We start from the raw sequence: 22820 nt of genomic DNA on the forward strand, positions 1-22820 counted from the left end.
AGTTCATGAGGAATTTCACTAGTTCTTTTAGATTTTCTATCTTTTGGGTTTTAAATTTGTTTGCAGTTTTCTAACCAAACGTGTTATGAATGAAGTGGTTAGATTATGTACAATTATTTTACCTAATTACTTAATTAAATATTAAAGCATTATATTGATGAGGCCAAAACTAACAATGGTCTTTTTGGGCGTTCTTGTTCGTTGTGAATCTCTTTAAACGTTTTCCAAATTCTCAAAGTCAAATTGTAAAGGTATTAGAAAATCTGTCACTATTTTGCTTGTATATTCAAGTCAGGACGAGATAACAATAAACCATTAAAAAGAAAGTGTTCTCGATGGCAAAATTATCTCAAATACAGACAATATCAAGTAGAAGCAAAAAAATTGTCTTTAGAGTGTGAATTTCCAGAATGCCCTACTTTAGATGTACTTGTTTGGGACATATGTCCTATAGTTACTTATTAAAAAGAAAAAGAAAGTTCTAAAATAGACTAGTTATACTGGTAATAACAAAAAATTCCGCAAAATCCCTGGAAAATAGACTATTCATAATAAAATTTCGGTACAAATACACAAATTTTTTCGGTACACACAGATACTAATTTGTTTTATACCAAGTATTTTGGTGGGGCAGCGTATGGAAGTTTAATAGGAACGCGATCATGGACGTCCGCAGGAGGGTGTTTTAGGGGTTTCACAAAATATAAATGCAATCAGGGACTCACAAGGGAAGGTCATTTAAAGTTTTCAGCAGTGGTAAAGTATAAAAATAAAATTATAAAAGAATATTTACTATAATCATATATTTTTCATGATATGTATAGGTGGCTATAAATTCCAGACTATTCATGCTGCCCAAGTCTCAATTTATTCTCCATGTGTATTATTTTTTTTAGTATAACGTAACTAATTAGTGAGACATGTCTACATCGCTTATTTCGGGAATTCTTGTTGGATGATGCTAATCCGCAGCTCCGTCATAATGCGGAAAAACTTACATTATTCGGATTTAATTTCACTAACAATGATAACATAACTTACGACATTCTATTTTATTCACCCAATTCATACTTAATTCTTTTTGACATAAACAAAATTATTTCACTGCAAGATTAGGTAAATTTTAACGCAAAAGAATAATCCTGGCTGCAGAAAGATCCTTTTTGAGACAAATAAAATTTCTTTTATCTGAAATAGGCAGAATAAGCGTTTGTTCCTGTCCCGCGGAGCGGCAGTGAAATAGTACTTTATTCTGCTGCGACGAGCGGAACATAAAGTAACAGCAAGGAAGCAGAAGTGAGTGAGAAGTGAAAAAAAAGATTGAGAAGAGTTCATTTTAAAACTACGTTAAACTATGAAGCTGTGGATTTAAACGTTAAATTTCTCATCCTCGTATAAGGTTCAACTTTAATACCTAGGTGCATAATCTACTATTATTTTATTTATTTTGTCAGTAGTAAAGTAATCTGCATGTAATAATGAAAAGCATATATTTTGTCCGCGTTCCTTGAACGAAATTGGTGTTTTCCTACTGTGACTGAACTAATGCAAATAAATTGGGAATTTCATGATATTGTGCTATAGTTTGAGCCTTTTAATTTGATGAGTTTCACAGTATCCTTTTTAAAAAATTGTTTTGCGGTTGATGCGTAGTAACTTTCTTAGTACCTACACAACTAAAAAGTTTCTTTTCATGGCTGATTCAACAAATTTTAGACTGTCAAATACTCATTTCTAGTTAAAAGAATATATCTTTAAATATAAAATATAAAACAGAGAAGCATGAGATATTATTTGTGCAGACAAGATTTTTTATATAGAAAATTATTTTGTAAACATGTTTTAATGATACTTATCTTGTTCTTTCCTCATTTCTTTCTTTCCCTGGAAGAGTTGTAACTGCGTGGTTTGGACTAGCTTTACTTACTCGTAACCGCTACTTTTTTATTTTCCCAACTACACTGTAATATATTCCGGAAAAAAACTAAAGAAAAACGGGAAAGGTGCTCTTGCCGCAGGAATCAAGTTGACGTAATTTGCTTTGCGTGAAACACTATAAGTCCGGGTTCCTCTTGGAATATTCTTTTTATTATCATTATATATAGAAGAAAAGCAAAGTGAAATTTTTAAAGAGTGGCCACCATAAGAGCATAATAGTCAACTGAAAGCCTCGAAAGTATTTTAAAAGTAGGGTGGCTCAGTTTCAATGGGCAAAAGTGATTTAACATAAATTTAAAAGCAGAAGTACGGTGAGCTCGAAAAAGGTTAAATTCCAAGAGTCGAGACTAAAATACAAAATACTATCTTAACATAAACTGCCATTAAATTTGCCATCCTCGATTTGGAAATTTATTTACAGTTACATCTAAGGAAAATTAGTGAACTAATGTAAAGAAAGCTAACAAATACATGAAGGTTGTATAGACCGCAGGGTGGTATAGTTGCAAAAATGGAATATATTACACTGCATCCCAAAGAATTGTTATTGATTAACAAAAAACATTCTAAAAATTTGAGCCGTTGAATATAAGGTTTTTAGAACAATAAAAAATTTTCCAGGTCGGATTTGAAAATTCAAAAATCGATTCCTCGGACTACCCCAGAGGACATTTTTTGATTATAATTCTATCGCTAGGGTTTAACCCACTGCGTAAGAGTGGGTCTATGTTTTTATTAACAATTTACATTAAACGATAAAATATTCAAAATTAATTATAATTTTATGATAATGCCTGATTGTATGTCTGTGAATGTGTCAAGTGTTATTATTTTTCACTGGAATTAAACTTAATTCACTATCTACTTCATACGGTTTAACATACATAATTGGAAGCCCTAGGTAACTAGGTTTATATGGACACTGTATTCGTTGCAATGTCCCTTTATGAGCTACCTGAACGTAACAGCCAAGATGAGTGCCAAAAAGACCGTCATCGTAAAATGGGATAAGCTGAGTCGGCTGCTTTCATTCGTTCCTAAAGAAAAAGAAAGATACAAGATTCGTTATTAATGTGAATAATAAATATTTATAAAGTAAAGGAAGGATTTAGATTTTTTAATCTTTACTTATTTCAGTGATTTATAGTTGATGATAGACTTAAAGAAAGACTCTTAAATGGTAAAAAGTAGGAAGCCAGGGTGTATATTGAAGAAATATGGAATGACTCGAGTTCCTAGACTAGAACCACATTTCTCAAATATAACATTCAAATCGTAGTGCAGCTTTGGAAGCGACTGAGATTTTCAACGAACGCCAATAACGATTCGAAGGGTACGTCCTCTTGCGAATTCCAACTATGTTCTGAGAGCAAAAGAAAACACCAAAAGGAGGTGAAAAGGGAATTGAATTATACAAATGCTTTCAATGAATTGCAAAAGTAAGTGTATGATATTGTAAAAAATTTTATTCTAAACGTATAAAGAGCTAAATTCTGTAGATAACATTTTGAAATGTATTCAATATCAAGAAATGTATTTTTGATATATATTCATTTTAAACATTTATAATAGTCGTGTGACAGGATAAGTGACTATAAAAAAAATGTCAAAAATCTTTCAAAAATATATGTAAAACACATAAAAATATTTGTAAATGTGAGTAAAAATGACTATTTTCACAATTTATTTGACTTCGACTTTAGAGTTTCAAAACATCGTCTCATTTTCTATGATAAATTCGACACTTCCATTTCATATCTCTCCACGCCGCGTTTGGTCGCTGTATAAGTTCAAATTAGAAGCCTGAAAAGCTGAAAAGTTTCGAAAAATAATTAAATATTATACCTTTTTAAAGTATCACTTTCAGCCATAACTCCAATTAAATGTTTTAAACTAAATTCCATAGAAATTGCAAACTCTTTTGTTTGACGGGCTGAAAATTTTATAATTTTAAATTGGAATCACATATATCTGATTTTGTATTTCTATCATTAATTAGATAGGTAACGCTTGTCGCCGCTTTTTTCGGTTATAATACTGAAAAGGTATATTTTTAATATGATATAAAAGATATTTAATTATTAAAGAAAATTTTTGTTTTAATTGATTACGTTTTGTCGAATTTTATTATCCCTGTTGAACGAAAAATGATTGAACGTGAGCTTCAAAACTATAAAGTTGAGAAGCTGAAACATCTTTTAGTGCAGCAAAGAATTGCATTATATATGATGGCGTAGTTTCTCGATTAAATTCTTCGGTAAAAACTGGCGCGGTTAGCAGGAAAAAGTAAATTACTGCTCGCACTGCTCAGCTATAGATCGGAAGCTCGCCGGAAGGAAGAAACTCCGGGTGGGCACGAACGAATTAAGGAATTACGCTATTCTCTGGACTCTACTACTACAACTGGAAAATGCATGGAAATTTTTGCCGGCGGAAACCCGTACGCTACTAACGACTGACAAGTGGCGAGTGCAAAATTAACGATAAAATAATAGCACTTTTCGCCGTCTCGTGTATATTCTCCTTCTCTTTAGCATCTAGATTATATCCTTCAAAATTTGTGAATCTTTTTTGATTACTAAATATAAAGCATGTTTATACTTTAACAAATAAACATATTAAAAAATCTACTTTTATTGGTTCATATTTAAAACTTTTAGCGCTTCGGGATTGAATATTTAGCTACATTGGAGAAAAAATATGATAATAATATAATAATAATATAATAAAAGTATAATAATGCTCTCCATTATTATTTAGGTTTTGGTGTTCTGCTTAGTCCCTCTCCTCTTCGTTATCAGCCTATTTGGCATGAGAAATCATGTCAGTAGCAATGCTAGCGCCAACATAGCCGTCAAAGTCATGAGAGAAAAGCTCAAACTTTCAGACAGATGAAAGAAGGTTCTATCGTGAACTGAGAGTAAAGCTAAGTAACCAGCAAGACACCGAAGTCACTCAATTGGAACATATGATTAACTACTGGTCGGGTGTTTGGGGAAAAATGAATAGATGCAATTTGGACACTGCGTGGTTAAAACTGGAAGAAGCAAGGGCAAGCAATAGCCCTGAAATTCAACTAACAAACATCACAGCTTTAGATGTTTCTGCGGTCTTGAAAAGGACAAGTAATTGGGAAACCTAGGTCCGGCAATGGCTCTGCTTCTGGTACAAGTACCTGAAGAGTGTGCATCTTGCTTTGTCAAGGTGTTTTCAGACGATCATTGAACATCCAGATCTGATGCCAGGCTTTTTGCTCCAGGGTACTACTCTTTAACTTTTTCATGTATCCGGTCAATTTAAGCGTGAATATCTCAGAGAGGGAAAATGTTAAAGAAAACCCGTGCAGTACATGTCAATGTGTCTTTATTTTTGCGCCCATTGCATACTTATCTGTTATTGTGCAAAAATCGGGTGAGGAACTCTGCCGTACAAACTAAAAAGATACAAAAGTCCAATCTGACTCGAACTGATAAAATCGAGAAAAACTTCTTTCCCAAAGAACTTTAATATCGAATAAAATTTGGGATAATTAAAATACGCTATTTGGGTAATAATAATGTACTTTTTTATATTTTGCAATAAAAAATTGATTTTTCAAACAATTTCTTTTAGAAAATGGACTTGCGATGTTTTACTAGTCGCGGCAAGTCAAAATACAAGGCAAGAAGAACATAAAGTCACTTGCGGATGATGCCTTTGTCAAAGAGCTCGAGCGCAGCCTCAAAATACAACATCAAAACATACGTAAGGGGCAGTGTATTTAGTGGCTGTCCCGAACTTACCCGAACGATCGTCGCTAGTGTATAGCTGAATTAGGCGGGACTTATTTCCCGTGGATTTCCGATCATAGTCCGAACTAATTTACAAGGCTAAAAGATACATAAGGTCAAGCAATTCTTTTCGTTTGTCAATTCGCGCCACACTCGGTCACTTTTACCACGCAAAAAAGACACAAACTACTTTAGGTTCTTTGTCATGTGTATGCTGATGACGTATTTCCTTTTTTGTACAACTTTCAGGTCACGCAAAGTGCTTTGCGTATCTTTTTGTATTGTATTTTTCAACTTTTTCGAATTTCCTCATTTATAAACAATTGTTTTTTGCAATAAATATGCATGATTAATAGATTTTATTAAGACAGATGCAGCTTTCCCTTCCGAATCCAGCGATACCAAAAACTCATTTTTCATAAAAATGTCACTTATGTATCTTTTTAGTTTGGAAAGCAGAACTGTCAGCCCTTATTTGTCGAAAAGCACCGAAATAATGCGCTTGAAGTAGATAGGTCAACTTTGAGAAGCTCCTGTATTGTCAAATTTGACTAAAAAATTTCGATTTTTTTCATCTGTTCTTCAAAGCCTTAAGAACTTATACCATTTTCAAAAATGTTATATTTTTACAAACCTGACAATGAAGTGGGATTCAAGTAAAAAATTTATCTTTAGTACTACTGCATCTAGTACAACGAACAAAATATAAAGAAATATATTAATTTTCTGTTAATACAACCATAAAAAAACGTTCGATCAATAATGACGCAGTAGAGATGTTTGCTTTATTGAAATGTATAGCGGCGCATTCAAAGGACCGTGAGGGCTTCTGGATCCTTAGTATCTTCAATTCATTGTTTTTATACAATCTATGTATAACGTGTTAATACTTTTCTCCAAATATTAACAGCTCTGGCTCGTTTTGGTAGGTGCAGCAGTATTGAAGATAATTTTTTGTCTTGTAAACTACTTCATAGTCAGGTTTATAAAAATATGACATAGTTGAAAAAGTTTTAAGTTCTTAAGGCTTTGAAGAATAAGGAAAAAAATTTCGAAATTAATATGCACTGTACAGTTTTTTAAACCCATTTTTCTTATCTGAGATATTTACAACCAAAGTGACCGGACTATATGAAAAAATTAGAGAGTGCTTATATGTTACCAAAAAACCAGACGCTCAAAATCCTTCTGACTTTCGACCGATAGTCTGCCTTCCAACAATTTATAAATATCTTAGAGCTATCATTGCAGATAACGTATATTTTCATTGCAACAAGAATGAAATTCTTACAGAAGAACAAAAAGTATGTTGTAAAAACTCGCGAGGCTGTAAGGATCTAGTCACTATAAACGCTGTTGCCATGACTCAAGCTCGCAAGCATCAAAGGAACTTACACATGGCATGCATTCACTACAAGCAAGCATTTCCTTTCGTGCCACATGACTATTTGCTTGAAGTCTGAAAACTTTACAAAATCTGTCTACGCATTATTGACTTTATAAGTCATGCGATGAGGGTCTGGGGTACAAGAATCAAGTATTTTGATCATGGATAACCAAGGATAACTAGTTCAATACACTTTACGTCGGGTATATTTCAACGTGACTCCTTCAGCGCACTATGGTTCTATTTAGATGGTCATCCAGTGACTCATCTTCTTTACATGAATGAACTGAAGCTGTACGCTAGTTTAGCCCAGAAACTGCAGTAAGTGATCGATGTCACAAAGCAGTTTGCCAATGATATCCACATGGAGATCGGATTAGATAAATGCAGAACAGTGCATTTTATCAGAGGGGAATTAGGGACCACAGAGTTAGAGAACAAGTTCTCAATTCGGCAAATGTAGAAATGTAGAAAGTGTAGCAAATGTAGAAATGTAGAAATGACAAAGCACCGAATGCTCCACATAAATTCAGCGATCAAAAGGGTATTTCTACCACGACATTAATGGGTAGGGGCGTTGTAGATGTCAAAAAAAGTGTGTGAGTCACAAGTTATACAGTTGCGAGACTATTTTAACAGCAAACGAAATGCTTTTTCAGTAGAGTATTTAGTTTAAAGCATTAAGTCGAAATTGTGGTTATTACATGGGGAAAATATTTCGTTTGCACAGCAAACTTCTCATCCAATATTTTAATGTTGTAGATGAAATTTTTCAAACGATGTCTTGGGAAGTTCTTTCAAGATTACTGGCAAAAATCAGGAGTGCACAGTTTTTCGCGTTCATTGAAGATGAAACTTCCGATGCATCTCGTAAAGAGCAACATTCTTTTTCAGTTGAACCGTTCTAAAGACTTCATTATTGAAGAGGATTTTCTAGGATTTTATAAAACGAAAACTACAAAATCAGCAACTCTGTATCAAACTATCAAGGATGTTCTGATTCGGCTGCAATTGGATAATTCGAAATTACATGCATAATGTTTCGATGGAGCTGTGAATATAGCCGGAAATGTTTTTGGTTTTCAGAAGCGAATACGGGAGATGAACCAACATCACTGTATATTCATTGCCGGCCTCATACAGTAAGCCTAGTTGTTGAAGATGCCATGCAAGTTGTTCTACCTGTGAAGAACTTTCTTGGTATTCTCAAAGAAGCGATCAATTTTATTCGTGATTCTCCGAAAAGATAAGCGGAATTTTAGGAACTGCTTACAGATGATAGTCTAGGTTTAATGCCGTTTTGCCCAACAAGGTGTCTGCTTCGCATTAAATCGGGAAAAAAATGCACAATAAAACGGTGTATAATGCTTACCTAAACTTTTTCGAAGAAAAGCGCGACGACCGCGAGTCAGATATATCTGCGTGTGCTAAATCAGCTGGGCTTTATAAAGCATGGACCGTTTAGAGTTCTATACTTTTTCATGGCCATTGTAATCTTCATTTTAGAAATAGTTGAGGTTTTGAATGCTGAACTGAAAAAATGCGAACTCAGTATTAGTGAAGCACATGAAAAATTCCGCATCGTCACAGAACACCTAGAAAAAGTTCGAAGTTCAGGTTCTGAAGATATTTGGACGAAAGCTATCGAAGGTTCGTTTGCCCTAGATCTACCCGACGCGGAGATTCCTCGCGAGCATAGAAAATCTTCCAGAATCGATCCTGCTCTGAACGTTGCTCATGCTTTTTCGAATCCAAAAGACTACTATTAAAAAATTTTCTACAAGTTAATTGACCAAGTTATTGTGACAATGAAAGATAGATTTGAGTGCGAAACTTCGAAACTATTAGAGAAATTCGAAGATTACCTGACAGGAAAAAATTCGAATGTAACAGTTATTACATCATTTTATAAGAAATATTTAAATTCTGACCGTTTATTTCTTCATTAAAATATATTTTTCGAGCAAATAGCTCTAAAAAATGTGAAGGTTAAGTCATTGCAGGACGTTGTCGATTATTCAAAAGACAATCCTTACTTAGCCGATTTAATTCCAGAGTTTATGAGACTGATAAGAATCTTATTAACCATACCAGCATCATAATGTACTGCTGACAGATCATTCTCAGCTTTGTGCAGATTAAAAAACTATTCGCGGTGATCTATGAAAGCACAGTGGTTAAACTACCTTGCTTTGTTACACGTGTATTCACACCTAGCGAAAGAGTTGTTGCATACAACAGAGTAAAAATTATTAACAATTTTATTAGAAAAAAGGATCTGCGAACAAGCACATTTGCTATTTTAAATTAAAAATAATATCAATTTACGCATAATTATTTTTTATTATATAATAATGTATTATATCAATATTATATGTCTTTATAGGCTTATCAATGTAATAAATTACGCATACATTAAAAACAGAAAAAAATTTCTATCACACCTCCCCCCCATTCTGCATTCGTAACTCCACACGTGGGAAAAATTAGTTCCAGCGGCCCTGTTTTAGATCTATTTTAATCGAGTACAAAGCCCGAAAAACGTGACGAGAATGTATTCTTTGATTCATTAAAGCCGAAGGATCCTTTTAACCATAGAAAATTCGTTATAACAAAATTACAGTCGTCTTTGGTTTCACCTTCAATTTTAAAAGATTTATACGTATATATGTGTAATGTACAAAGACCGAGCGCGTGGTTGAAGCTAAAATGCATTATCGAGCACAAAGCGCGAGATCTGGTGGACACACTCCCTAGGCGTGCTATGAGGGAAGCGAGTCGCGTGCAATGATAATGTGCCCGTGTGGCGGGCAGATTTTTTAATTTTGAAAAAGAATTTTCGATTAATTAAGGTAGGACCGATGGCCAATAATGTTTCGTTAATGAACCCAGACCTTTTTTCTAGGTGTGTCAAAGGGCTATCCCATCAAATAATTCATTTGAAAGCTATTTTCAGTCAGAAAATTTAAAAACGTCTACATTTAATTAAATCTGTGAAATTCACATTTCAGATAACCTTCTTATTATCGATATGACAGTATCAAAGAAAGTTATTTCCGGTAAAAAGTTGTAAAATATACTAATCTTTTATTAAAAATCTTAAATCTTAATAAAAATGTGTGGTTTTCTACCCCCCCCCCCCTCTATTCAAGAGTCTATGCTTTTTTTACAATTTTCTAATAAAATGCCATTTTCCTATAACCATGTAAAGTTTTGTACAATTTTTTTCAATGAACAAGATTCCTATTAAGGCTATCATATACTGTGTATTTCCAATGTAACTGAATATTTGTACTTCGACGAAATGATACGCAACCTAAGTATCCTTAAAATATATTTTCTAATCTGTTAAAAATATTGAAGAAAAATTATCTCTCTCCCGAAGCATATATGACTTTCTCCCATGTTCTGATACGAAGGGATAATACTCATGTGAGCCTTAGCCTTCGTATATATCCTAGGGACGTGTTGTGGAAAACATGTATTATCCTGCTTTCGTATCGTGATTGCATGCATGTATATTCCCTTGCCTGCTATGTTTCCAGTTCTGAATTTACTAATATAATATCTTTGATACAACTCCTAGAATGCAAATCACGTTGCCCTAACGTCGTCAAGTATTAACTTCAATCTGATTTCGGAACCCACCAAGTCCTTTACATGAAACAAAATTACATTCATAGTTTCAAATCCTTAGCATATATGAAATTAAATAATATATCATTATATTATTATATTTAAATTGAAAAATGTATGGAGTTCTGATAATATGGAACTTATTTAATTATTAATTACGTATAATGCATAAAAAAATCGTTTATTTAATTCAATTCGATTTATTTCCCGAAACGAAGGACGAATACTGCAATTTACACGAGGCAAAGTGCCACTTAGGGGCCGAGTGTCACACACTATTTTTTATCACAGCAGTGAACGCAAACGCAGTGCATATAGATGCTGAAGTTTGGGTCACTGTACTCACTGTACGGTATAGTACGCTGTACCCTAAGTAAAACTTGTACGGCGTAGGCTAAGAAGTGCTATTTTAAATATCGTTCATAGTACCTAAAATCGGACTTATGATGACGATGTGATAAAAATACATTTATATAAGTACGCTTTCATGTTTGCAGTTACATTTTCAAACCCTTTGTTTAATTATACTTGCTTGTGCAATATCAGGATGTTTCTTGCTTTCAATTACATTTCTGATGAGCATCGAACCTTTGAACTTCGATCAAAAGATATTTTTGCATTCTCTGACATGCAGAAACGATAAGGTGCTGAATTTATGCTTTTCATTAGTGTAATTTCATAATGAAATTATTTGAAGTTGTTTCTGTGATTGCAATGATTCGCAGTAAATAATCTTAAACATCAATAAATCCAACGAGTAAACAGTATCTTGTCGATAAAAGTCGAGAAGAGATCTGCATCTTTTTGAGTAATTTTATTCTAAAAACTAAACTGTATTTTGTTATTGAAAACAATTGAAAAGATGAGCTGTATTAATTGTAAAATGTAAGATTATTATCGTGAATTCAACTCTGAAGAAGGAACCCTTCTGATATCTGAATTTCGTCAGTACCCGCACCATGAGGGTCTCTCTAATCGGCGTGTCACCAACTAAAAAGTCGTATTGAGTCACCCTCATCAACCCGTCAAGGTTGGTAAAAAAACCACTTTATATAAATTTGTGACCTTTTTAAAATAAAACATGTTTATTTTTTAGATTCTGTCGTTATTTGCAAATTTTATATTAGAACTGGCTTTTTTGTATCAATAATGTTTTTCACGATTAAAACGAAAACTATGCATTTTATAAAAAAAAATGGTTTTAAGAACATTTGCAGATATTTTTGTGATAAAAAATTTTGCTCTTCGACACTTTTTTCCCACTCATTCTTTCTTCGTTGACTGAAACATTCGACCAAAGGACCATCTAATCCGATAATTTTTTCGACAGAAAACGACAACAGACGCACCGTCTTAAAATTCATTTTTTCTTAATCAGTGGGTCTGAAGACCGCAGCTTTTTATGAAAATAAAAACATCTGAAGATGGGAAAATATGATAGTTCGCTCCTGTGGTATTTTATCTATTTGAAAAGGCACCTTGCAACATATTCAGCAAGAAGAATAAGTTATTTTAAATAAAAATTGTGGTAGCTGTGATATAAACTCTTATTCATTGACATTCTACTTGGAAAGGACTTCATGCAATGTTTCTAACGTACCAATAAAAGAAACAGTAACAAATTTTCACACTGTGAGTGTTGCCATTATTGTAGAAAATGTTGTATTTCTGTCAGCGAATATTCCATTCTTTCGTGGTAAAAACTGTTTTCTGCATCAATTTTTATTTAACATCAACTTTCAAGATTTTAGTAAGTAACACTATCTTTATAAAAAAATTAATTTATTTCATAAAAATTAGAATTAAAATAGTTAAATTATAGCGATTATATGAGCAAAGTCACCTTCTACCCCACCTATAAACATTGTATCCACGTAAATCGACTGAATACAGCCCTGCGTTTAAAAAAATTCTGTTTTAAAGATTTTTTTGTGTTAAAAATGAGATAAAATGATTAATTATTTCGAATTTTCAAAATTTATTTTTTTCCATTTTCATGATATTCATAAATCAAACTTAAACTTTTTTATTGCAAAAGGATGTATTTCATTAAAATATAAGTATGCGAGTAAAAATGTTTACTTTCTCATCTTAACGAGAAGGCATTAGTCAAATTTTATATAATTATGCAATAAAATATGTAAAATTAGACCCTGTTTTGTTTGTCATAGTATGTGGGCTTCTGTCGGAGCCGTGTGGGCTGGGTAGGCTTGAGCCCACCCATGAAATTTGATGGGTGGGCTCCGCCCACCCACTAAATCACTACGACTCATAATAAAATATACCAAATATTTATCCTAAATTTATATTTTTAAACATATTTTCGATGAGCGGACCCATGAAAAAAGTCGTTCCGACGCCCCTGCAGACCAGTTGTTGATAAAATCGCATGGTTTTTGTTTTAATCTTGAAGAATGCAATGGATTATAAAAACAATTTTTTTAGGCAAGTTATGCAAGATGTCAAAGAAATGTTAATAAAAAAATGTGTTCATCCCGAAAAGCTCTACGTTTTTTATAAGATGCACATAGTATTTTTATCTGTAAAAATGTTATTAAAAATAAGAGAAATTCAGTTTCTACAAATAATATGCGAGACGTATAAAAAATGTCAAAACAAAAATTTTGCATCTCAAAAATATCTTCAAATTTACATCAGATAATTTTTTGATAAATGTACAGTTTGCTGTTCAATTGTGATAAAACTTTTTAAAAAATAAAAATTTCTATTTTCCGGGCAAACTATACAATATACGAAAAAAGTACAAAAAACAAATGGCTCCCTTTTAATATAATATACAAAATCGTTCGTAACATTTTTGTGATAGAATTCACGGGTTTTTTGAAGATTGAAAGTGCTATTAAAAATTCAAAAACTTTAATTTTTTGACAAACAGCGTGAAATATGAAGAACTTCTAGAAAAGCAGTTACTGCTTTTGAAAAGAACTAAAAAGTTACCTTGAAATATTGTTTCATAAGATCCATAGTTCTTCTGTAAAACATAAAAAATTATATTTAAAATTGAAAATTCAAAAAATGAAACAAACGATGCAAAAAAGGCTTATAAAATATCTTTTAACTATTTCTTGATGGTCATCAAGAATTATAAAAATATATAAAGAAAATGAAGCGCGAGTATTGCAAAGAGAACTTGCCCCTTACGGTCGAGGAAGTGCACGGTGAGAAAGTATCCGAGCGCGAAACGCGATATCCGACTGGCGCGCGCCGTAGGAGCACTCAGGCTTGCAAGCGAAGCGAGCGGCGCGTATTTATATAAATAATATATGTCATAAAATGAAGTTCGAAAATGTTCATCGCTGCACAGCTTCCCTTGTTAGGAAGAAAAATATCAATTCTAAGAGGGCTTTCAACAATACGAATGGAAGAGAATAAACTAGAAGTCATTGCCACTGAAAAGGATATTCTGTGAATTTTTATTTACCTATTGTTCAGTTTTCCTCGGTTACCATGTTTCATACAGAATTTTGATTTTATCTAAATTTTATTACAAGAACAATGTATCTAGTTTGAATCTAACAAGTGATTTGATCAAATTTTGTTGAATTCCTTGACGAATGCTATTGGACATGTTAAACTGAATTCTTTGCTGAATTATCGCAGTCTGTTTAAACTTCTGATAAAACTCCCATTTGTCACTAGCCAATCGCGTACTATGTATGGTTTTATGAACCCATCATTTCTCATCGTTCGTTGGAAGCTACGTGCTATAAATTTAGCGTGAATCTTTATCACCGCTGCATATCGGCTTAATAAAGCGGAGTTGTTTAATTTCAATTGTTTTATCGCTACGGTTTGCGAAACGCGATGCATACTCTGCACCTACTGCATTACGTGCATTGACTTCGTGAAGTAATTGAACAAAAGCTTCATAATTGGAAGTTTCGTGGTATATTATTCCTTTTTACATAAATACCTGCTGCAAATCTTTAGAAACATTTATTCATATAATCATATAAATATTTAAGAATAGATAAATAATAAAAACATTTCAATTTTATTTATTTTAAATTCAAATGAATAATATCTAAATTAGTGCTAATCGTAAGCCTTCTAATTTGAATATGTTTTATTATTTAAGAGCTTTAAAAGTAGTTTCTTTTAAAAAAATTCAAAATTGTAGTTAAAACTAAATGCAAAAGCCATACAAAATTTAACAAATTTCTGTATGGATGCTTTCAATCTACATAAATGTACTGCAAAAATCGTACGAAACTGAAATGTTTTTGTTCAAAAACTTCCAAGTTGTAAGATACGCATAATTTTGTATTTCAAGTTCTAAGTATTGTAAAATATAAAATCAGAAGCCTGCTTTACATTATGCAATTCTTTACAATTGCAATCCTCCTAAACTGCAAATTGTTTCATTCAGTGAGCACAAATATATTCTTCTAAAGAAGTTTTAATAACTGGTTCACTAAAAAAATTTTATTTTCAGATTCGAAAGATTCTTGATTTTTATATTTTCATGCATGTCAATTTTTTACGCATCTTGAGATCTTAACCGTCTTATCCCTAAATTTTGTATTTGCTGGTCCATAGTAGATAACTCATGTTCAATAGATCCTTGTTTTCAGCAATCAATTTAAAGCCCTATAAAAAAGAAAAGCCCGAATCGTATGAAGACTATAAAATTAAGTTTTGAATGATAAGATAAAAATAATTTGTTATCACATCTCCATCATAAGTGCAATTTTAGGACCTAGAAACGATCCTTGAAAAAATATTTATGTAACGTAGGCATGATTTACGCATTTTATCAGCATCTTTTTAGTTTCGAATGTTGCCGCTTATACAACAGGAGGACTGGACAGCAAATGCGCATGTTCGGGTTGGTGCGAAGTACAAATATGATAATCAGATAATCATAGTAGTTCTCTGCGTATGCGCATTCGTTGTCTTTTTATCCTTACGTTTTTGCAAAATTCACACTTAAATAAAAATTCTGTTTCACTTCTAGATACACAATATACAGTCGAAGCTATCAATAAGGCTGCTACGAATAAGACCGCTTCCCCTGAGCCTTCCTCGAGCTCATCGAGACATTCCCCCCACTCTCACGCTGACTTAGAAATGCTAGTGAGCAGCTACGAATAGAGCCGCCGTAGAAATCGCAATTGTTATGGTTTTAGGAGTTTTTAAAAAATATTTCCCAGATATATTGAATATTTTTTTAACTCATGTTAAGACATGTTCGATATATATGGAAAATATTTTAAAAAATTGTTTAAACCATAAAAATTGCGATTTCTACGGCGGCATTATTAGCAGCGGCTGTCTGGAATTTCAAAGTTAGCGTGAAAGTGGGGTAATAGTCTCAAAGAGCTCGATAAAGGATCAGGGGAAGCGGCCTTATTCGCTGGGACCTTCTTGATAGCTTCGATTGTACTATTATGTCAAGCAGCCTTATTTATATTTTACACATCTTAGCCGTGTCTTAAAAGTAGCGGTGCACACAGCAGGTGTGGCGATAGCTAATGCACATGTGCGCCATACAATAATGAGTCCAGAATACTCCTTCTAGGTACAAAATATATTATTATAGGCCTAGGCCTATAAACGGTTTACTTGGAGTCGAAGGCTTATAAAGAAATAACTTACTGTAATCCGATTGGCTAACGAACAGATGCAAACAGACTTTATCACTAGTTTAGCTATTCACATTATCGCCGCACTGCTATATACACACCACATGGCAGTTGAGTAGTTGACAATAGCACGATGGGAAAAGGTTATGAGTTCTTTAAATCTCGCATATGATTGAGTTCTGATAAAAAATACTGTATTAAACATGGCCACATAGGGTTCCTGTATCATAAACAATTATATTTTGTAGATTTTGAATCTGAAAATTCGAAAAAATATGATGGTTTACTGTTATTTAATGATATAAGATATGCAGTAGAGTTTGCGATTAAATTAAAGGTATTATCGGCATAAATTCATACAAAGAGCAATCTCTACAAAGAACACACACACAAATCTGTGGATGTTAAACAGAATTCTGCATTAAAACTGATCAGAATGACGATTATTCTTATTAGTTATTAGATTATTATTATTAATTTTGACAACTCTAGGCTATTTGTCTTCTTTTTCTTTTTAGAATCTAAATATTATTAGTTCCAAAAAGGGAGCTGATTTGAAGAAAATTTCATTAAAACACGTTTTCATTCGGAAAAAAAGTTCAAAATTTATCTAAATGCCACCCCTGTGCTCTCACAAAAATGATTACAATTACCTTTACACTTTGAATAAACAATTCATTGATGAACGGAGCGTTAACAGATATAATAATTATACAGAATTGTCTTAAAATAAGCTAGAGAATAGTGTCCAAGTTCCCATAATTTGCTTAAGCTTCATGCTTTAATCATATACACATTTGGAATAACTTTAAAGCTGACATAGAAGCAAATCGTCATATTGATATTTATTGCCGAGTTTATAAAAGCTGCCACACGATCAGATCGTTTTTGATGTAGACGACTTTCTATCTACTTTATTCGATTCTTGAAGCAGGGGCAATTGCTACATTTCAAAGCCTTCAAAGGCAGAGTTCTCTTTCCCCCTTATATATAAAGAATATTCTGCTGCAAAAATGCAAGTTTATCGAATTTATCGAAAACTCAATCGGATCTACAGAATTGAATTTGTTACCTTATACCTTCAATTATTTAATTAAAGATCCAATTCGTTTGACTCCGATTACACAGCCACACAAAAAAGTGTGTGGATCTGGTAACAAGACACACGTATTCCTATAGATTTTGGGGCGCTGAATTCAAATTCGGTATCAAAAATCACCCATCACGTCATGGTTCAGCCATAACCTCAAAAAATGACGAAAAATCATGCACTGAGGCAAATAAATTTCAAAATAATGCCAGTGATGCAAATTTTCACTTTAAAACCATGTCGACCCTTGTGAAGGATCAACCCTTGCCTGATATCAACTTATTTAACATAACTTTACCCAACAGAACCTGACCTCACCTAACCTGAATTAACAGAAATTTATTGAACTACACGTAAAGCTCTGGAAGCATATTTTACCAGTAGCAAATGTATGCTACATCGAATGGGTGTACTCGAGCCTAACCTAGAAATAAATCTAACCTAGCCTAACCTAACCTAACCTCACCAAACACAATTAAACTGATTGTGTTGTCCCGTTGTGTTTACGGTACCGTTTCATTCAGCTTCGGCTTAACCTACATAGAGGTTTAACCTATCCTAACCTAACAAAACCTGACCTAACTTAACCGATTACGCTGACGACCCTGTTCTTGCGTTTTTTCATATTTTGACATTAATCGCATGCCTGCAAGAAGAGCTCAGATTCATTCTGTTATATTTGCAGTAAATATGAAGTGAGCATTTTGCGAAAATCACTCGACGAAGAAGTGAAAAGTCTTTACGAAAAGTGTTTTGACCGTAAATTGCTACACCAAGAAACAAAATGGGTTCCTCACGTTATTTGCAACTCCTGCAGACTTATGTTGTATCGTCTAAAAAATTCAAACAACGAAAAGTACCGTAAGTACTCTACACCAACGACATGGGAAAACCCGTTATTGCGAAGGATTGCTACTTTTGCATGAATTCCGTCAAAGGGTTCAACCCCAAAAATAAAAATAACATTTCGTACATTAATGTGTGCGCAGTCACAAGAGTAATTAAAATCAATAAAAATGCACGCCAGACTGATTTAGGCGCTTTAGAAGATGATAGAATGGAAGTTGAAAGTCAACGTCATGGAGACGGTAGTGAAACCAGTGATCGAACAGAAAATAGTTCTGATGATTCCGATGAAAATGATGAAAAATATGACGAATATGGCGTGCATATAATGTAATTGAAGGTTCCAATATTAGTGTCGCAACTAAAACTGAATGAATTTATTAGAGATCTTGGATTACCGAAAGACGGCGCTGAATTTGCCACTTCATTTCTAAAAAGAAGAAATCTTCTAGAGCCAAAGACAAAAGTTTCATTCTCTCTCGACAGGGGCAAGAATTCAGAAAGTTTTTCATTAAAGACGAAGAGACGTCTTTAGTGTACTGCACTGACGTTAACGGACTGATGAACCACTTGAAGAAAAATGCGTACAGAGACGAAGAATGGCGACTTTTCATTGATTCGTCAAAACGCAGCATTAAGGTTGTTTTACTGCATAACACGAATACTTACGCTCCTATCCCTATAGCTCACTCAACGGTCATTAAAGAAGAATATAACAATGTTAAAATTCTTCTTGAAGAAGTTAATTACACGAACCACATATGGCAAATATGTGGTGATCTCAAAATCATAACAATGATATTAGCCCAACAATCGGGTTTCACAAGAGAGCCATGCTTTATATGCCTGTGGAATAGCAGAGAACGAGCCAATCATTACAGCAAAAAACATTGGGCTTTAAGAGATTCATTCAAACCTGGTTCTCATATTATCATCAACCAAAGCCTCGTTGATCCAGAAAAAATTTTGCTACCACCCCTCCACATAAAGCTTGGGCTCATGAAGCAATTTGTCAAGGCGTTAGACAAAGACGGACAATGCTATAAGTATATATCCCTTAAATTCCCTAATGTTTCAGACGCTAAATTGAAAGAAGGAGTCTTTGATGGACCACAGATTCGAATATTGATAAGAGATAATAATTTCGTGAGCCACATGACGAACATTGAAATGAACGCTTGGGAAAGTTTTAAAGCAGTAAACCCAAATTTCCTCGGTAACAAAAAAAGTCCAGACCACGAGAATATTGTTGCGAAAATGATAAGAAACTACAAAAAGTTAGGCTGCTTGATGAATTTAAAACTTCACTTTCTAGATTCCCATCTAGATAAGTTTTCAGAAGATGTTGGTGATTTCAGCGAAGAACACGGTGAACGTTTTCATCAAGACATAAAAGTGATGGAACAACGATATCAGGGTAGGTGGGACGAGGTCATGATGGCTGATTTTTTCTGGATGTTGAGAAGGGAAACGAATGTAGGTCTTAAACGTAAGCGTAACCCTTTGCATTGTTTCTTCGAAGAAAAAAGGACACGTTATAGCAGGCAGAAAATAGACTGAAGTAGGTCTATAAATTAATTTAATTACGATAAAAAGCAAGATAAAATGTAAACACGACAGATAGTATAAATATATCCCTTAAGTCTAAGAAAAGCAGAGAGAAAAAAATTTTGAATAAAACTCTTATTCATTTGCATGTGTAAGTTACAGTTCTACATTTTAATTGATACAAACATTGTCAGGTTAATTGAAATGGGGTCAATTCTACTTGTAGTTCTAAGTTTCTTGAAATGAGTAATGTGCGTCTAAATTTTTAACCACCTGTAGAACAATGAAATGAATTTTATTGTGTTACAACGGGAACACTTAAGTTGTGTTGCGTTAAGAAAAATTTCGTTAGGTTCTGTTAAGTTAGATTCATTTGTAGGTTAAGATCGAGTTAACCTATTAAATATAGCACACATTTAAGACTGAGAACCGTAAGCTTACATAACTACACGTGTGGTTGAATTTCATTCGGCTAGGTTAGGTTAGGTAAGGTTTTGTTAGGTTGGGATAGGTTTGACCTCTTTGCAGGTTAAGCCCAAGCTGATTCAAACGGTACCGCAAACACAATGGGACAATACAATCAGTTTAATTGTGTTTCGTGAGGTTCGGTTAGGTTAGGTTAGGCTAGGTTAGATTTATTTCTAGGTTAGGCTCGAGTTGACCCATTCGATGTAGCACACATTTGCTACGGGAAAATATGCTTCCAGAGCTTTACGTGTAGTACAATAAATTTCTGTTAATTCAGGTTAGATGAGGTCAGGTTCTGTTGGGTAAAGTTATGTTAAATAAGTTGATATCAGGCAAGGGTTGATCCATCACAGTTGTCGACATGTTTTTGAAGTGAAAATTTGCATCCCTGGCATTATTTTGAAAATTATTTGCCTCAATGCGTGATTTTTCGTCATTTTTTTAGGTTATGGCTCAACCATGACGTGATGGGTGATTTTCGATACCGAATTTGAATTCAGCGCCCCAAAATCCATAGGAATACATGTGTCTTGTTACCAGATCCGCACACTTTTTTTGTGTGGCTGTGTTATAGTTTGGAATCTGCGTTGGAAGAAATTACCTAAATAAATAATAAATAAAACGAAAATCTCTTTGCGAAACACCATATTACTATTGACTTAGATTCCGTTTATTTTAAAGTAATATGGAAATGAAGATATTTAAAGCGATATCGGATCTAGTATGAGGGAAAAAATATTTAAAAGGGAAATAAACTTTCTAGAGATAGATTTCGATAAAATGTTACGTATAATTTTAATTTTATCGTCTGCAGAAAAGAAAACTTAAAAATAGAAACTGCCTGCTGCATGGATGGATTCTTAAAGAGATTGTTAAAGTTTTTATATTATATAAGAAAGAAAATCAATTTACTTAAGGCTCTATCATCTGTTAGAAACATATTTTCATCACAAAACTTATATTCTTCATTAGTATTTTTAATTTTTAAGAGAAGAACGTTGAGCCAAATCAAAGACTATTTAAAATTTTTTCTCATCGCACGATGTGTGGCTAAAGATTTAATTTTCAATTTTTTAATGATATTTTCGGTGGTTAAAATACAAACCGTTATGTCTATCAGCAAAAGTTTGAAGACCATTTTGTAGGCCTTCTTGAACGCAACAATTTATCTGTTGGACTTTTTCTCTATGTTGCATAGTTTGGAAGGAAAAATGGAGCTTTTTATTATATAAAAATGTTTATCGCGATTAATAACAACAACAAAAAACACGTTTTATCAAAAAATGGTCTAGAGTAAATTTTTAGATGGTTTTTAGATTAAATATTTTCCTTTTTCGTATTCTTTCCTATCTCGCTAAGTTATTCTTGAAAATGGGACTTCTTTATTTTTAATAAGATTTTTTACGATTTGGATGAAAATTATAAATTTTATTTTAAAAAATCGTTACAAGTAAATGTGTAGATCTTTTTTAAGATGAACAACTCTCCTTAAATTTTTTTCGTTTCTCGCATAGTTTTCTCGGAGAAATAAATGCAAAAATTTTGTTCGAACATCTTCGATTGAGGGCCTTCTCACGCAGGATTCACTAGCCATTATTGTGCCTACAGGCCACAGACTACAGTCAGATTGCCTTTGTGAAAATCGTTTTGTCTGACTCAGGTGGTCTCAAAACGTGGATATTTCATACAAACCGTAGAAGAGAAATTTGATATAAAACTAAAATCTTCTAATGAGAATGATAACGTGAAAAATATAAATTCTAATATATGTCCATATCATTCGTTATATCGTAAAATTCAGTGAAAAGTTTCTTATGCTATAATTTACAATTGCGATAATGGTAAACCCACAGGTGCGGTGGAGGATTTCTCCCTCATAAAAATATTTTCCCATAACATAGCGTAGTTTTATCAACATGAAGCAGTAAGACGTTTCAGCAACAAGGCTATAGTTGTCATATATGTGTGTGTGTTTTAAAAGTCTCTAAATTATCATCAAATCTCTTGATTAATATTTAAGAGGTCGCTTCAAAACTGTCACAATTCACATTTAATATATTAAATGCAAACTTTGATACGTGTCATACTACGCTTTCATCATCTCAAGAATATTTTTATTTTAAATAAGGTTCTTTGTTCTCACGTTGTGGAAAATATTATTTTCTTGTGACTGTAATGCAACTGGATATGTTTAAACAAAAATTTTGATTTATTAATAATTTTAAAATATAAAGATTCAACAACAAAATGGTATCATTCGAAATGATATCTTAAGATAAGTCGACGATTTGATCTTGTGAGGTTCAGAAATTTATGATTCATCTGAATGACGACTCCAAATCATGAAGAAATACTGTACAGTACGATTATGTAGAAATGACCAAACCTTTATTTGCCGAATAAAAACTACTACGTCCAACTGAAAAAATTTAAACATGAAGATAGTAAGATAGTATATCTAAGGGCCTAGCCCATATTTTTACGATCACAGTGGAGAGACACAAAGAGTTTTCACTAATAAAATTTTTAAT

At 33.1% G+C, this 22820-nt stretch overlaps 1 protein-coding gene across 7 annotated transcripts in view; it reads right to left on the reverse strand.

The window, feature by feature from the left end:
* Window positions 1-2152: 2152 nt before the first annotated feature.
* LOC117167539 overlaps window positions 2153-22820 on the reverse strand; it is a 215825-nt gene continuing 195157 nt past the window's right edge. For all 7 annotated transcript variants that reach the window (XM_033352542.1, XM_033352547.1, XM_033352548.1 and 4 more), the window contains one exon: window positions 2153-2975. In XM_033352542.1, coding sequence (XP_033208433.1) covers window positions 2890-2975 — 86 coding nt within the window. In that variant the 3' untranslated portion in view covers window positions 2153-2889. The remainder of the gene's footprint in view (window positions 2976-22820) is intronic.

This window comes from Belonocnema kinseyi, chromosome 2, assembly GCF_010883055.1.
Source record: "Belonocnema kinseyi isolate 2016_QV_RU_SX_M_011 chromosome 2, B_treatae_v1, whole genome shotgun sequence".
Classification (NCBI taxonomy): Eukaryota; Metazoa; Arthropoda; class Insecta; order Hymenoptera; family Cynipidae; genus Belonocnema; species Belonocnema kinseyi.